The 17428-nt window shown below is 45.0% G+C and overlaps 1 protein-coding gene across 7 annotated transcripts in view; it reads right to left on the bottom strand.

The window, feature by feature from the left end:
• The window catches only part of ZMYM4 (zinc finger MYM-type containing 4), a 32964-nt gene extending 24835 nt beyond the window's left edge, over positions 1 to 8129 (bottom strand). For 2 of the 7 annotated variants that reach the window (XM_052698627.1, XM_052698630.1), the window contains exons 1-2: positions 7835 to 8123; positions 29 to 71 (exon numbers count right to left, since the gene is read on the bottom strand). In XM_052698627.1, the coding sequence (XP_052554587.1) occupies positions 29 to 71; positions 7835 to 7876 (85 nt within the window). In that variant the 5' untranslated portion in view covers positions 7877 to 8123. Of the gene's footprint in view, positions 1 to 28; positions 2753 to 7834 lie in introns of those variants that run through there. The other 5 variants (XM_052698631.1, XM_052698626.1, XM_052698628.1 and 2 more) reach the window with 5 other exon arrangements.
• Positions 8130 to 17428: the final 9299 nt, after the last annotated feature.

The following is a 17428-nucleotide window of genomic DNA, read 5'->3' as shown; positions in this document are numbered from 1 at the left end:
TCTTACAGAAATAAAGAAATATACTTACATTTTTCTGTAATATCAAATACTGCATCAGATTTATCTTCAAACTGTAAAAAGGAAAGCACTGCATCATTATCTTGGTCAACCTGGAAGTATTTTTCTAAAACGCATCCAATCAAAAGCCAAACCAACATGAAGAATCACAACTCCTCCTCCTTCCTTTCTTGCCCCACGCAGAGTTCTATGTAAAAATCTTACATTGCTGAGAAGTCACAATTACCACAAGTTCAGAAGCATACAGAAAAGAATTACACAACAAATTCAGAATTAGCCCTGCTAGCTTGAGAAGGTGGAGAAGGGAATGTCAACATTCCTAATAATGAGATAACGAGAGTCAGAGGAGCACAATGGACAAAGAACCAGAGGATGATTTGAGTGCTGCACACAACCTGTTCTCATGCAGCATTTTCTGACAGATGATGAAGTTAACAGTGTGTCTGAAGTGCAGTGTGTGCACCATGGAGAAACAAAGCTTGCTTTCCAATGGCCAACTCTGGGCAGCACTCCTCTGCCTAAAAGATAACAAGATTTGTTTAACTCATCTCTCCTTCCTCAGCACCTCCATTTCCATGCTGTTCTTTCTGGCAGGCCGTCCAATAACGGGATTTGATAGCAAAGGGATACTAACTAACTGCACTGAACTCTGGTCATTTAGCTGAGATGGAGCAACGACCATCCTCTCCCCGAAGCAAATTTCTATCAAAGCAGCTTCTCGACTCTTTTGAGATCCTCTGTACACGTAGGAAAATATCCCAGCTTTTGGACATGTGTAATTCACTCTTCCATTCAAAGAAATGACAAGGCACAGCTCAGCACGACGGCGACATCTGCAAGTGCACATTAGGCACTGCCACGAGCATCTTCAACAAGCTCAAAATAATTTATTAGGAAGTCAGCCATAGAGCTACCCTATGAAATCATCTTTCTTTAAAACGGTTTGTGATGCAGGGGATGATTTGTGTTTATGGTCACAAGTTCACACGAGATGTGTTTGTGAAACAGAATTCCCACTCCTGGTAACGGCAGCAGCCTGAGCTGAGGCAGCACACGGCCCTGGATGGCGGACAGCATCAGATCTCTCACATGCTGTACATCCAAAGAGCAGCAACCAGAGCAAGTGGTGGCACGCTTGTGTGTATGGGCACACATGTATCTGCATATGCACAAAGACACATAAATACACACATGTGTACACATATGTATTCCCTAACAAAACGATGCCCCAAAATGGGCTCATACACTTTTTTTCCTGAATTAGCACAGGCTGTTTTCCCAGCTGCCATTTGCTGTAATGCTTTTTATTTCTTCTGCTAGCAGTTTTTGAAGATTCGGTGATAAAAAGGGGGCAAAAGAACTGCAAAGGGAAACATGGAACTGGTTTTCAGAAGGTGTTTCCTGTGGTCATTTCGTACAGTCCCATGAAGAGGCACCTCGATATCCCAGCGTGAGCCCCAGATAAGTGCAGGACAAAAAGGATCCAGAATGGAAATATAAAACCCCGGGCTCCAAACTCCCAGCAGAGCCCTCAAAACTGACTTCCAGTTTCAAAAGCAAAACTCAGCACAATCACACCTTGAAACACCTTCACTTGATCACTTCAGTTGAGTGTTCTGCCAGGGAGGAACTTAATGACACTTAGTGCTTCTAAGGCAGTGAGCATAAGAGCTGATACAGAATTGTTGGAGCGTGATGGAAGTAAAATTAAATGTTTTAAAATATATCCTCCTTAGTGACTCTGCCTCATTAGCCAGCATTGTGCAGAAAGCAGCGCTCTGCCTGGTGAGGTGGCAATAAATAACACAAGAAATAATGACAAAACAATTAGGCACTCCTGAAAGCAGTGTTTTTTAACTATTCTTTACAACCAAAGCGCTGCTTTTATAAATATATTAAAAAATAGAAAAGCAAACACCATCCACTAGTTATGTCACTGCATCTCTTGAATGGTATGCTGGTGTTAGGATTAGTGCCTCCACTGCTCTGAGCGGGTGGCAGGACACTGCTTACCATTCCATACAATGGGCTCATCTGACATAACTAAGAACCTGTGCCATACTTTAACAGCATCCCAGGTTGGCAGAGTGTGCACAGATCAAAGAATCAGTGGCTTTTTAGTGCGTGATAAGGAGAGAGAAGCAGCTTGTGGCTGCACCCTGGCTTTGTATGCAAAATTATGTCTTTAACCCCAAGGCCCAGAGCAACTTAACACACACAGCAAGCCTTCTGAAGTCTGATCCTAGGTTGTACCGCATCGCCAAGCAGCGAACTGTGGGAAGGAAGCAGATGTTAAGAAAACTGCAACTAAAAATAGGCAGAGATCCCTCAATTTGTCTGCACAGCTTCCCTGCACCTACACACCACAGCACACCCCCTCGCTTCAGCACTCTGCTAAGGAAGATGGAGGGTTTTTTTTTCCAAGCCACTCCAATCCTCGCCGCCATTCAGGAACCAGGTGCTGGCAGCCCAGGAAGCATCCCCTGACCTTTCCCACGTAACAGCGGCAGGGATGCCGAGCTGCCAGCCGTGCAAACCTCACAGCAGGAGCCTTAAACCAGCAGCAGAGCTGCTGGAGCCCAACTGCAGCCGGCTTCAGCCATCCGTACCTTCGAGCACCTGGGGAAGGAAGAGCAGAAGGTAACAAAGAGCCGGCCTGCCGTAGGTACCTGCAGGAACAGATTGGCAGCAGGAAGAGAAGCCGGCGGGGTCAGCGAGCCAAACATGGAGCTGGGAGCTGCAGGGCCCCCCCAGCCGGCCCAGGCAGCAGCCCAAGGGGGGAGCGCACAGCCTGGGCAGCACCGTGTGGGCTTTGAATGCGCCGTGGGGAGATGGAGCCCCGGGGAAGGGCTTGAGTTAGGTGGGTTTCTCAGCACTGTGAAAGGTTGGTTTTAATAACTTCTATGGTTTTAGTCTAAAAGTAATGAGATGGATGCTGGGATGCATTAAAAAAAATCCAAACACCTATACATGTGAAAGGACAAAGGCAGGCAGCGCTGGGTTTCTCGTGGGTCCCATCTTCCCCTTCAAAAAGTACAGTTTCTTGGTATCCTTCTTAAGTGGAAGCTTCCTACAATCTGAGCTAGGCACCTGCTGCTGGCATTTCATTTCTCCCTTTCTAGAACAGAACAATCCACCGGGACACGCAGACTCGGATCGTCCCTTTCTGCCCCCAGATTTCTCCGAGATTCCTAGGATTTCTGAATATTCATGGGCCGGCTCCAAACAAAGCCTCTGCTGACCAATGGCTCCCACAACCCGGAGCACCAAGGCGCTGCGAGCTGGTGTCAAACACCAGGACGTTAAGGTGTGTTCTCCCTGAAGGATCACAGCTGTGAACCTGTGCAGAGCATTGGGAGATGCTCGCCGTGCAGCTCCTCCTGCACCGGGAACGATGCGCTGCCCCAGAGCCTTCATTTGGTTCTGCAAATGAAGAAATGCACACACACCACACAGAAAGCAAAGCGAGGAATCCACAACAAAGGCTTGTCTTTTAACAACAAAGAAATTCTTCCATTGAACCCTCGCTGAACTTTCCCACTCTGGTTAAGTCACTACAACCAATGAGATTTTGGCTAAGCTACACCTCCATTGAAGATTGGAGAACTCCCATTCCTCACAGCATATGGCAGCGGAAGAAAACTGAAACTCATGAAGTTACACAGTTGCAAAAAGCTCCAAAACCAGACCTGTCCACACAACATCACCTATTTCTGCTGCAACGCACAGCAAGCAATTCTCCCAAACCAAACTTCGCACTCCAGCATCTCACAACGAAGGCAGCACTGCCCAGATTACAAGCACATACTTCAATATTTTGGCCTCTTCTTTCAAAAGCTCACTTGCGTGACGACATTCTGCACAGCACGCAATTGCTGCGACTCCACTTAACCCAGAAGGGATCTCATTAACTGAGTGCTATCACCACGTCTTTAAGGGAAGGTGAATCCTTAAGCTACCACTGAGAAACATGACAACAACCCGGGGTGGGAGAAGCCATACAACCCAGGAGCAATCCCTCGCACGTTTAAAACTGAAGTCATCTGCTTTTCATTGTGATCTACGCCCAAATCAGAAGCCAACAGGATGGCACTGCATGTAAACGAGGAGAATGTTCACACGTAGCACCTTCTGCTTGTTGATAAACACAGCAGGGATTATCAGCCCTCCTTCACACCATGGCTGATATGTTAATAGGCCCACACTGGTGAATCATCTCAACTACCATCAGGAACTGCCAGTCTTTGCCTTCTCCTAATTGTTCAGTGCCAACAATAACTGGGGGTGAAAGCTGGAGAGCTTGTCTACTTCATTATCTCAGTCCTTAATGAGAGATAAGCAATCATGCAATCAGCTTTACTCTTCAAAGTTTCTTCCTAACTCAAGCATCATTTCTTCCTGCTCTGCTTCTCTTCCACGTTCCTCTGCTCTACGATGCTCTGTGATGCTCTCCTCTCCTGCTCTTATAAAAGAAAAAAAGTATATCACTGTTTCTTTTTCCCATCACATTTGCCACTGTTGCCCTGGTTGACTTCTACCATTCTCTTCTCCTAAACTAAACTTTATTTCACAAAAGCCCTCTTGAGCACGTAACACCATTTAGAATAAAGCTGAAATAATTCCACTGACTTTTGAAATGGATTTAAGGCATATCAAGACACAAAAAAACCAGCAGGAAGAAGTTAGCTAAAAAACAGTCATAAGGAAGAACTCCAAATTTACTCCTGTAGGAACAGCTACGCCCAGATGCACTGATTCTGCATCAGGTTCTTCTCACTTAAATGCAGACACATAAACATTAGTTTATTAGGCGAGTGATTTGGCTTTTCTCCTTTCAGTGGGAACAAAGATGTTCCTCCAGAACCCCATCACACTCACCTGTCCTCATTTCTCCTGTACACTACAGTACAGCCTTACAGACACAGACTGCACAGCAGACTGCTATACCTTAGCAATGTCAGTTCAGAGCATCCAGAACGCTTGCATCTTGCTCCTGCTCTCTGGTACAACCTTCTGGGCAGCGCTGGAGCTTTCTGACCAGCCCAAGACTCAGGCTGTAAGCAACTGCTAGATTAATTGAGATTCTAACCACATCATTCAATGGAAGCATTACTAAGTTAATGATAATTTGTATGTCTGCTCTTTTAGAGCTTCAAACTACTCTCACAATTCAACACATATCTGAGGTAGATAACAAACTACATTACCATTGTGGTTCTCTACAGAAAGGACAGAATACAGCATGCCACTGTTGGACCAGAAACACATTTTTCTACTAGAGTGTGAAAGGCAAAGATGACAGATGCCAAGAGCACAAACAGTTCTGCTAACATGTCCTTGATGAGGCATGCTCTGCTGGAGAAGCCTTATCTTGAGAAGTTCAGATGATCACAAGTCAGGTGGAGGAGCAGTGCCTTTATGCAGTTAGCACAGCAATGTAAAACAGATGATGGAAACGATCCGAACAGAGGCAGCCCCTGGCAGAAAACCTTGAAGAAAATTCACTACATTCAACTTGCTGCAAGACTTATTCATGGAAAAGCCAACATGAATGGGAATGCCTGGAAGGAATGGTGGGATACAGTGGTCAGCAAACGAGAGGACAGTTGAGGTTAGTGCTTTGAGAACACTGGGAGAAATCTTGCAATTAACTTCCAGTATCCCAACTATGCAAGCAGCCCTGAAGCAAGGGAGAACAGCTTACTTTCTTTTTGCTTATGATATGCTGTGTGAAAAGTCTCACTCTAAAAGACTAAGCTTGATTACGCTTATTTTCTTCAACAAGGTTAATTCAAGGATTACGACAGCACAGCACCCTTTGAGAGGGGCTCAAGCCCTTGCAAAGAAATCTATTTTCATCACCTCTACACCACTTAGGGGCACCTAGAAAGAAAACTTTCCAAAGGAGATGGTCTTGGATTTTTAAATAAACCCATGAAAAATTTAACATCTTGTGCAAACAGCTGCTTGCTGATGCAGACACCCAGGTGTTCACCTATTCACACCAAACTCATTCCCAGCAGCCCAAATGTCAAATTTCAGCACTGTGTTGCACACCACAAACCGTCCTGTCCACCTCAACTGATTGAGTATTGGAAATAAATGATCATTCTATTCAAAATGTAAACCGTTCAACACAGCAACATTACCTACAAATTCAAATTGAAGTGCTATAAATATTTTAACTAAGTACATAAAAAATACAAGGGTCTGTTATGTCAATCCTGATATTATTTAGTAAGAAGAGTTGGATGCGTTGATGTATTTTCATTAGAAGATACATCAGTTTTGATTTTGGGTAGACTAAGCATTTAGTCATAAGAACTTCCACAATTCTGCCAAAAAACACCACACAGAAGTTTTCCATAGTGTGGAGGGACGCGTGGAGCAATAATTGATGGAAACTTCCAGACTTACTACCAAGTGGGCGGTTACCCAACCAACACAAGCACAGTTTTTCCTGAGACCAATGAAACTAATGCTAAGTTTATGATAATTTGTTTTGTTTTATCTTAGCTGGCAGTTGACTCTTAAGAAAAAAGGAAAACCTATTTTCCACTGGGCAATGCCGGGTAACTTGTCAGATAAATGGAGCATACCAAAGTAATGGCAATGGTGAGCCCGGCAGATGTGAGGACAGAGACCACAACCTCTGTGAGCAACCAGCTTCAAGGCTTGAGTGCCATCATGATCTGAAAGTTCTTTATGTCTGCTAACTTTTCAGTTATTGGAAATGAAGTTTTATTTAAGAGTTCTTATGGTACTTTCCTACGTCCAGCCACTTCTCTTTGAACGTCTTGCAGACAGACAAGCTCTTGATCCTCCCGATGAGTGAGAACTGAGAGCCATCCCGCAAAATTCTTTGACTCTGCTTGTGAGCAAGAACATGGTGAAAGCCACGGCTTTAAGACAAATCAGTGATAAAGTTCATTCCCATAGCTGCAGAGTAGCCAAACATCTGTGCAACTGCTCCAGTTACACCCTGGAAGGTCAACTGCTTGGTTTGGCAACAATTGGTTTCAATGCAAGTTTTGCGTTCTCCGCAATAAATTCAGACAACAAAACTCCTCTTACGTATAGGAATGGAAAACTAGTTCATGTTCTTCCTTTTTCCAAGGTTAGAGAATGGGAAAAGTTCTTCATCTTTGGAAATGAGGAACTCGACAGCTCAGAGACATTTAGCAGCCTACAGACTGCTCCATACAGATTCAAATGCAAATTAGCAGCAACAACCTCATTTCTATCATAAAGCTTTCAATGAGAAATGACACAAGGTGTTGCGAGACTACCTTGAGGACTGCTTCAAAGTTATTCATCCTCAGTTTCTGCACAGGCTGCAAGACATGGACAAGAACCTTCCACTGTTCTTCAAGCAGATCCATGTGTACTTACAGACTGTGAAAACCGAGGGCCAAGCCTTGGGGCCAGCAGTGCTGACGGCTTTGGGAACCACCTGCACGGCGCTGCCATCTCGATGCCTCACTCACACTTACTGAAATAAACTGAAGGAGAGCAACAAGAACATCGCATTTGGAACAAGAAGAGATCAGACAGGCGGATGGCATCAACAGTAGGTTCTAAGTTTATGATTTCAGCGACGCAGAGATGCTACCTAAAGGCTGCCGAGATGCTCTCAACAAGGACAGAATGGAACACAGCGCAGGGTGGGTAGCACCCAGAGCCCGAGGGCAGCTCCCAGCCGGCCGGGCCCACCCGCGATGCAGCCGGCCGGACAGCGGCGGATCCCGGTGGTCGCAGCCCGCCGCCCCGCCCCCTGACCCCTCCCCTCTGACCTCCCCTCACGCCCCCCACTCACCCTGGCGCAGTGCCCGGGCCCCTCCTCCTTGGCCTCCGCCATGTTGCGGCCCCCCCCCCTCTCCTCCTTCTCTCAGCCGTCCCAGCCCGGGGCGCGGGGCCGGGGGTCACTCCCTTTCAGCCTCCCTCTCGCTTCTCGGGGGGAGATCGAGGGAGGATCGGGAGGTGCCGGGGCCGGCCCCGCGCCGTCCCGCGGCAGGAGGGGTGGCGGGGGGCCCGGCGGCTCCTCAGGGCTGTGGGGGGGCGTCGTACCCGCCAGGCCGCGAGCCCTCTTAAAGCTGCAACGACAAGCCCAGCGCGGGGTCGTACCGCGCATGCGTCGCGCGCCTGCGCAGCACCTCTCGGCTCCGCCTCCCGGCTCCCCTCTGCGCATGCGCGTTGCGGCCTCCTCAGGGCCTGGCTCTGTGGCTCCCCCAAGGGGGGCTGAGGATGGAGGGCGGTGTGGGGCTGAGGACCGGGGTCCTCTTTGGCCGCATCCAGGGAGGTGTAGGGATGGAGTTGCGAAGTTTGACTTGGGTTTTGTCAAGCGGTGACTGGCTGCGGCTGTCCCCATGGCGGCCACGAGGCCCATGGTGTGCTGCCAGACCTCTGTGTCATGGCGATGGGTGCTTCAGGCTGACCTCACACCTCACCTCGCACCTCAAGCTTTGGCTCATGCTTTGTCTCACACCATGTCAGGGAGGACAGATTGAGGTTGGATGTCGAGGGGAAGTTCTTTGTTATGAGAGCGGTGGGGTGGTGGAACAGCTGCCCAGAGGTGCTGTGGATGCCCCGTCCATCCCTGGAGGTGTTCAAGGCCAGGTTGGATGGGGCCCTGGGCAGCCTGGGCTGGTGTGAAATGGGGAGGTTGGTGGCCCTGCGTGTGGCGGGAGGTTGGAGATTCATGATCCCTTCCAACCTGGCCATTCTGTGATTCTGTGATTCATGTCAGACCGTGGAGCTTGGAAGCACTTCCTTCCTGTGCTGAATCCACTGTGGAGTGGTTTTGAAGACCTCATGGAGCATTTCCAGGACATTCAGTTTTTTCACTTTATTGGAACAGCCTAAAAACCTGTTGGTTTTTTTGTTTGTTTGTTGTGCCAATGCTCTATTACTCATGAACAAACCTTTTTTTTTTTTTTTTTTAAGTTAATAATCCCATATTGGTTGGTACAACTGTAAAACAGCCGTGCTTTTAATGTAGAATGAATGTTTTATGTCTGACCACATTTTTCCTCATCTGGTGTCAATTGAACATGATGTAAGGGCTGTTTCTACAAACTCTGAGGATTTCATCCCGTGAAGATTTGCATACTTGTTTACCTTGAGATACCTGAGAGGTCACATTTCACTTGCAAAATTTAGTGTCACTCTTCAAGGTTAAAGCCTAAATATTTTAAGCTCTGTAATGTTGCCTGCGATTTTCGTGCTTTCCAGTACTTAAGACACTCAAAATGTTAGCAAGGCATAGGCCTATTAAAAAAAAATAAGATGCTATGAATAAGATACAAATTGTTGCCTTTTTTATGGCGATCAATGTCAACCCTTACTCATACCTACAAGGGCTGGTAAGAACAGTGTGTTCCTTTCTCGTTACAATTTAAATAATCTAAAAGCATATTAAGATTGGTCCTACAGAGCAATCTCCACTGCCCAGGTTTATCAGATTTGCACAATTACGGGGGGTATTGAGCAGCAGCTGCGTTTCAGCAGTAATTGAAATGAATCTTCAGCAAATGCTGATCTTCATCTGGCCTGAAATCGATGCATAATGTTGGGATTCCTCTCAGAAATGCTGTCAGATGTCTCCTTAGAAGCGGCTGCATTCCAACGACAGCATCACAGTTAATGAATAATATTTTAATAATGTTTAACAATAATAATTAGTAATACAATAATAACAACGCTTTTCACATCCTCAAATATGCAGTAATTCCAGTTAATGTGTATTTTTGTTAAATTTCTTACAGAATTTGGGATTCTTTATGACAAAGGATATTACAGGCAGACTGTAAGCTTACAGTGAAATCAAGTAACTGTTCCACAATTCCTTTCATCCTTTGATAGCTGCAGGTGAAAAGTGTAAGTATTTATTCCATTTAATGGGCACCAAATGCGGTTGCAATAAAATATTTTAATATGAATTAATATTTATGTTGGTTTTGATTTGTGAATAGCTCGAAAATCTACATATAAGGCTGCGACATATTGAATTTCCAGCAGACACATCCAGTGAAGCCCTGAGCTGACAGCAGGACACGTGGATGTGGTGCGTAAATGGCCTCTGGACATGCACAGACGTGTTGTACATGTGCTGAAAATGCAGGTGTTTGTGAAAGGTATTTTCTGCAACAACAGGAAACACAAAGAAAAAGGCAAGGACCCTTTTACAGTGTGAATATTTATAAGTGATTTAAATCATAGCAGCAGTGTTGAGAAATCCAAGTATTCAAGTCAGAAAAAAAAACCTTAGAAAATGACATCAGTTTATGAATTACAAATTTAACAGTAACAAATGTATTTATTTGTTCTTGCTGACCTCTGGTTTCTGAGTCATGGTGCACTTCCTTTTCAGTTGCAGACTTAAGCTTTGAAAGCGCGCCTCTTGGCGGAGTGGGTTGGTTGGTTGGCTTCATTAAACCTTTATTTTCATGTAATCACAGCTCCAAAAGCTCAGGCATTCAGACTAACCTCAAATACTGGTAACAGCAGACTTCACAAAGCTGTTGTGATTACCTCTTTGGGCTGCGATGCACATTTCTATTGTATTTTATAAAATGAAAATGTTGTGTAGCTTGCTCAGAGCATGACAACAGAAGGAGGCATCTTTATTTCATTGAATGTCTCTCATAAGTGAATTGTGGAGCTGATGGGAACATTTGAGCTTTCCCTGTGCGACTGAAAATGCTTTCAGACCACTAAACAAAAAAGTGTTGTTAAGAATAGATCCTGTCATTAAAATGGAGCATAATAAAACTAATTGAAATCTATGCTTGGTGGAAGGTTTGCTTAAGCTGATACTGTGGATACATGAGAGGATGGCAGTAATCACAGACCATTTAAAGCTATATGATCACTGGAATGTTTGCTGCTTAGATGCATCTCTGCCCTTTCTGTGAATAGGGCATTTGAAGTAGTCAAGCATGTTTTCCAGCTTGTTCTGACCTGACATTATTTTGACTCTAAATGAACTGTGTATGTATTAATGTGGCTAAAAAAGAGTCTGTAGAATATGTAGATAATGTGGTGATGACTGGTGTAGAGCAGACCTAGATAAATGCCTTGGTAAAGCAGGGGAAAGATAAGATTTTTCCGCAGAGTATTACGTTTGAATTGCTCTTTAATTTACCCCTGCAGTGTCCATATTATAATCTGCTGTACAATCCTGCGTGAGACTATTTGTCTTTAGAACAGTGACATTTTAAAAAGAAACCACGAAGCTCCTTTCACATGCAGGCTGCAGTTCAATGAACTGGATGAGTGATCTTTGCCATACCCACAGGCATGCACAGCTGAATAGAGATCTCCTAGAAAACCAGCCAGCCCTACATATTGAGATCCACACACTCCTTCCTCCATTCCAGCACAGGTTCTATTCAGGGGATTGTAAGTGCAGGGAGTGCTGCTGCCTCATGGTTTGGCTGAGCACAAATTAACTGAATAATCTGAATTCCTTTTCAGTGAGCTCAGTGAGCATCCTAATAGGACAGGCTTTGTAAGGGACCGTTGCATCTATCGTAGCCACATTTGGGTCAATGGATAGACTCAAAAACCAGTGTAGAACGTGCAATAAGAGTATGGGAGTCTGATATTGGCAGAGTTGTGTCATCCTGACTTCCAGAGTAGCAGCTGATTGCTTGAGCACAGCATTGAGGCTGTGGGACAGGGACAGCAGTGTCTAGAAGACTGAGAAAACAGGAGAGCTGAGGGAACGTGAGACTTGAAGGGAAGGAGGCCTTGGAGTCGTACCATGGTACCTTGGGTCCTTCTTTGTCCATGGCGTTGTGGGGGAATGAAATTGGATGTGATGAGAGGCCAACTCAGCTTCATGTGCAAACAGATGCTCTAGGCAGCACTGATGGGAGCAACGACTTTCCTAAATTGCTAATTCTCAACCAATATCTCAGAAGAGACGATGCTGGGGAGCAAGATTAAGAGGTTGCTGTGAGTGCAAGAACCAGGACCTGGCAGCTGCGTGCTGCAATCTGCCCACCGGTCCCCTGAACCTGGAGGTACCCACTGGCACAGCAGCAGTGACAGCTCCAGAGATGAGCTGCCAGCAATCTTCTCTGTCCAATAGATGAGTAGAACTGCCAAAAGCTCCTCTGCAGACACCAGCAGCTTCCAAGGCAGGGCTGTAATGACCTAAGCAAAACCAGAGAATGGTTCAGAGGGAATGAAATGGTTAGCAGAGGCTCCTCTCAGTGCCTGAGCAGAGTGGGGGGGCAGGGCTGTAGGTTTGTCCTGCAGCACCAGGGCACATGGTGAGTCAGGGGCCTGCACGGGTCCCCAAGGCATGAGGACAAAGGCCACCAGGAGGCTTGGAACCGACCAAGGTGAAGGAAAGAGAGAAGCCAAGCTTTAAAAAGCAACACGTTCAGCTTGCTTAGTCACAGATACACAAACACAGGAGGGGTGGCAGAGGCCTATTTTCATCCTGAAACTCCCCCTCACGTCCCAGACTTGCTTTGCTTGGCTGTGTTTGCTGTGGAGATAACATCCCCTTCCCCCACCACCCACAGATTACTGGAGGAACAGCCGTTGCAGAAGGGGAGAAAAAAAAAAAAGCAGTTGCCTTACTCTGCCTGCAGGAGAAATGTCAGGAAGTGTCTGATGGTGGGTGGGATGAAAGGAGGAAGCTGAACTCTAAAGAGAATATTCTAGCTCTGCTCGTGCAAACAAATGCCCCTCTGTATTTCGCTTGATAAGGACATGCAGTGGCAGAGTCTTCCTGCGTGCAGGAGGAGAATGGAGTATTCTCTTACACATTTCTAAGGGATTTGATTTGTCCGTGCTGCACTCAGTGAACTGGAGGGTGAAAAGGAGCAAACAGCTCGGCGGAAATGCAAGCACCATCAATAATTAATAGTGACTTCTTTTTTTTTTTGGTAATGGGAATGATGCAGTATTAATTATGAAGTCGATTTCTATTTGAATGGATTTGTGGGTGTGTATGAAATTTGGCCCAGAATTTAAGTTCAGTGCAATCATGTTTTTATTCCAATTACAATAATTACCAACCCATTCTCCATCTTCTTTTTTTAAGTCTGTATAATACAGACCTTTGTTTTCACAGACCAAATATGTCAGTTCTCAAGTCTGCTAAGTGAATTTGGTTGTAAATAGAAAGGGAATGGGTTTCAGTCACTGTCACAGTGCAACCCTGGGAAATGCACAGCATTGCAAAAGTGCACCAAGAGCACAGATAGTGCTAAACGTATGGATTTCTACAGTCAGTCAGCAGTGATGGAGGAGCTTAATTGCATATGTCATGAAATATTTAAATAGATAGTGACCAGCATGTGCAAATCTGGTATCTAGACTTGTACAGCTATTTATGTATTATAAACAGCTGGTGCTACGCTGTGCCAGTGACTCAGTCTTTTTTACTCTGTAGAGTACGCCATCCAAAAGTCACTATTTCTTGCAGTGCATTTTGAAGCTTATTTTTTGCACTGGGTGAAAAAGTCTATGGCAAAAAGTACAAAACTCAGAGAGGACCGGGGTCCTTACGTCCTCCTGGGCATTGGTGCACTCAGTCCATAGCAGAGAGAGCAAGCAAAAACTTGCTATTTGTTGCAGTAAGTATTCTTAGGTGGTCATTGACTGCTTTCCAACTACATTCAGACCTTGCTTCTGCTAAGGTAAGAGATGAGAAGGAAGGGAAAGGAAGGGAAATTTCCTATTACATTTTCTTATGGTGCTCTGACTGTTTCACAAGAGACCAAATTTATGTCTCCGATACTTTGACAGAGGTCTCAGAACTTTTGCTACTCAATGTATTTCAGGAATTTAATGGCCTTATTGGTGAGGTTTTACAATGACAACCCAGTTCACAGAAGCTGGAGTTTACACCACATTCCTAACACAGTCTCGCGTCAAGGCACAAGAGAGGAAATACCATTCTTTTTTCCTCTGTGTGTCTTCAGTTTTGTTTTTTCATCTGCTCTTCACTCCCTTCTAGCAGTCGAAACTCCCCCCCTTATCAGCTTTCTTCCTGTAGCACAGCCCTGTGCTGCTTTCATCAGTGGGAGACTGAGAGACGCAGAGCAATAGAGGGTGAGATTAGAAGGAACTCAATGAGACGTTGTTTCGGGCTCCGGTGGGCACTGTGGTGTGGTGAGATTGAGAGGGCATGATTTGTCTCAATAAGATGCCAAAGGTAAGACTTTTTTCAGTAGTGAAGTGTTGGGCTTTTGCAAAATCTCGGCGTGCTCAAGGTCAGAAATTTTGCCTGGGACAGGCATCAGGTTGTTGGATAATCAGTTCTCTGTGAAGTCTACTCTACTGTTCTGGGGTTATAACAGTATGAACTTTATCTCTGTCTACTGAGAGTTCCTGAAAATTGACATGAATAATCTACGGAGTGCCCACTGTCTGTTTGTTTCCAATCTTCTCTTTTGGTCTTTATAACTTTCAGGAAGCAATGGCAGTTGGAAGGAATACCAGGTGGATTTGCCGTTCTTCTGCCTCACTGGTACTGTGGCAAGCATTAAGCACAGCTGCAACTTAGAACTGCTGGAAGTTTAGCAGAGCTATTGCGTGTATTTTTTGTTGAGCCTGTGTCTTTGTCCATGGCAATGAGGAATGGGATTATCTTTAACAGCTACCTTCCATTCCAGTCACATATTTATTGCCTTCTGTTATCTTAACAGAAGAAGTGAAAGCTGTTAGCTATATGGCGACAGGATAAATTTTAGTTACGCATATCTTTTGTCTCTCCACAGCTCAAAGAAATGTACGGATTGATTGCTTTGTCATATAGCTCTGCTGATTGCTTCCTGCAAGCCAGTGTGCATCCTTAACTCCAATTGACTTCATTGGAAACTGAGGGCTCTTGGAGCCTCTTGGAGGACTGACTTGGCACGCTCCTCTGCGCCTTCAGCAGACATACAGAGTATGTACAAGCTTCACTCCATCCACTGGCAGAACACAGCTATTGCTGAGTAAGGAGAAAACAGAGAGCCAAGGGGTGGGAGAGCCTGGTTGAGTGCTTGAGACATTCTTCCCATCTTGCTGTGAATTTGGGCAAGCCACAGAACTTCCCCCATCTTGGAGTTCAGTGTTCTTAAGTTACTGTATTCAGTTAAAAGTCATGAGGGGATCACAGGCTGTGGCACTGGGAACTGCATGGTATGAATGATAAGTAGGTGTACGATTCTCCAGTTATAAAAGCAGTGTAGAACGTTTCCTTCCTGGCCTTAATGATTCCATGAATTCTTTTTCAGGCCAAGTGCTGGTCTCACCCATCCAGTCTCACCAGGTGAACTCTCCCTCACAAACACTGGAATGCACAGTGGTGTAGATAGAGGTCTCAGAACTCTTGCTACTCAAGGTATTTCAGGAATTTAAATTGATTCAGAAAATGTAAAAGGGAAAATCCTGATCTTTTCAGGTGGAGAGAACAGGCTCCAACAGAACTGTGAACTTTTGGTGTTTAGTTTGTTTCAGACAGAAGATTTCCCTGCAGATACTATATTACTTTTTGTGTAGATTCTTGAACCTGATTCAGCTTTCATTTATTTGATGATAAGTCAAGATTATATCCGAAGAAATCACGGTGTTACTGTGCAAAGACAATCAACTCCTTCCCTGCAGTCATTCTCTGCATTTGCTTTACTATCACTGTAATCTCTCCTGTAGACCTACGTTACTTACAGTCATCTGGCTTTAAAAATGGCCTACAGGCATATTTGTCGTAGTGTACAGGAACAACCTCTTGGAAAGGAGATATAAAAGGAGATATAATCAGTCAGTACTCAAGCAGGGAAAGGAAACAGTAGAGGAGGGAAGGAGGGGAGAACTCTCATCATCAAGTGCACAGGAAGGCTGCTGAGAGTTCTGCTGTGCTGAGGAGCCGTTGCAGCTATTTGCCACTGCTTTCATCGTTTCTCAGCTTTATGTACCAGATGTTGCTGTAGGCATTTTACTTCCTCTTTTATTCTTTAAAGGTGACGCTGCTATTCATGAAACTGTTGAATGCTGGAATAATGAAATTCTGCAGAAACCCCTGCTGCTCCAGACAGGTTGATCAGAAAGCACCACAGATTTGACTGGCAGAGCCTGCAGCAGGGTAAGGCCACCAGCCTGCACTTTTGGAATGCCTCACTGCCACAAGCACTCTGTCTGCTCCTGCCTTTTCCTTCCTGATTATTTTTTTTAATTGCTGAGCATCTTTAGTTCTGTGACACTACTTGAATTTGTGCAGATAGCTTTCTTAACTGAAGATTACCCTTGTTGGCTACTGAGGCATTAATGACTTCAGACCTCAGTGTCTGCCTGCCTTCTGCAAATGCCTTCCAAAGCCTGCCGCAGGTGTTTTTCTGTCTTCAGCTGCGGACTGCTTTGGTTGTCCCGGGTTTCCAGTCTCAGACACAATGTTTATTTAGGGTGGGAGAGGTAACAAGCTTTCCTCCTCAGTGTTTGTTTTTCTATTAGAACAGCAAGCTTCCCAGAGTGAATATTTACAAAATCAGGGGATTGCTAGCCGAGGTCATTTTTATTTCAAGTCCTCATAGCTACGTTTGTGTGTCTTTGATTTCAAGCCCAGGATAAATACTCCTATTACAGTTACAGCGTTACAAAAACATACACTGGTGTCCTGGACCTTGCTGGGCACATGGAAGCTGAAAGCTATTTTGTGTATTTCAAAGAAGTTGTCAAGATTTGTTTGGGTCTGGGACCACAGTTATACTCTCTTTTCTTTCAAAAGCTGATAGATTAATAGCTCCCTAAAATATAGTTCACTTGTACTTAGGATGCAACAAAGCTGAAATCAACTCTTTTATACTCAATAATTTTTGAAGCTTTCAGAAATAATCAAGTACTGCTAGGAGGCCACGCCAGTTGTTTGTAAGAGCCAGTCCAAATTGCTTCTTCCAGCGCTTTAACCTCTGAGACACCTCGTGGTGGAAGCGCTCACTGCTCGCTGCAGGGCTGGCATCTCCAAGAATCCATTTTAGAACAGAACTCGGGGCCTTCGTTCTGCTGCAGATGGAAGTGGCTGAAGTCGTACAGCCTGGGGAGATGCTAAGGTGGGGAAAAGGTGGGTCTCTGGCAAACTTTTTGTTTCAAACTTTTAAAGCCAAAGGGAAATCCATTTTGTTAGGCAGTGAAATCTGCCTTTGTGCGGTACTTCACAAATATTTATGAGATTGATGAGATTTTATCACAATTTCTGCAATTTAACATTCACAGTTTCTGCCCAAATAAAGAGAACACGTGGCTTTCCCTTGGGCTTCACTTCCAGTTTGTTTCGTTTGACCTGAAACTGAACACGTAATGTCAACGTGAGCCTTGATGGGTTAAAGCCCTCATTAAAAATATCACTTTGTTCTAACGTTAGCATGCTAAATGCAAAGCCAGTGCACCACCACTGAAACCAGCCCCACTGAAT

The sequence above is a fragment of the Tympanuchus pallidicinctus genome, unplaced genomic scaffold (assembly GCF_026119805.1).
Source record: "Tympanuchus pallidicinctus isolate F22 unplaced genomic scaffold, pur_lepc_1.0 scaffold33, whole genome shotgun sequence".
Classification (NCBI taxonomy): domain Eukaryota; kingdom Metazoa; phylum Chordata; class Aves; order Galliformes; family Phasianidae; genus Tympanuchus; species Tympanuchus pallidicinctus.
The sequence above is the reverse complement of the archived record's forward strand: the minus strand, read 5'-3'. Positions and strand labels throughout refer to the sequence as shown.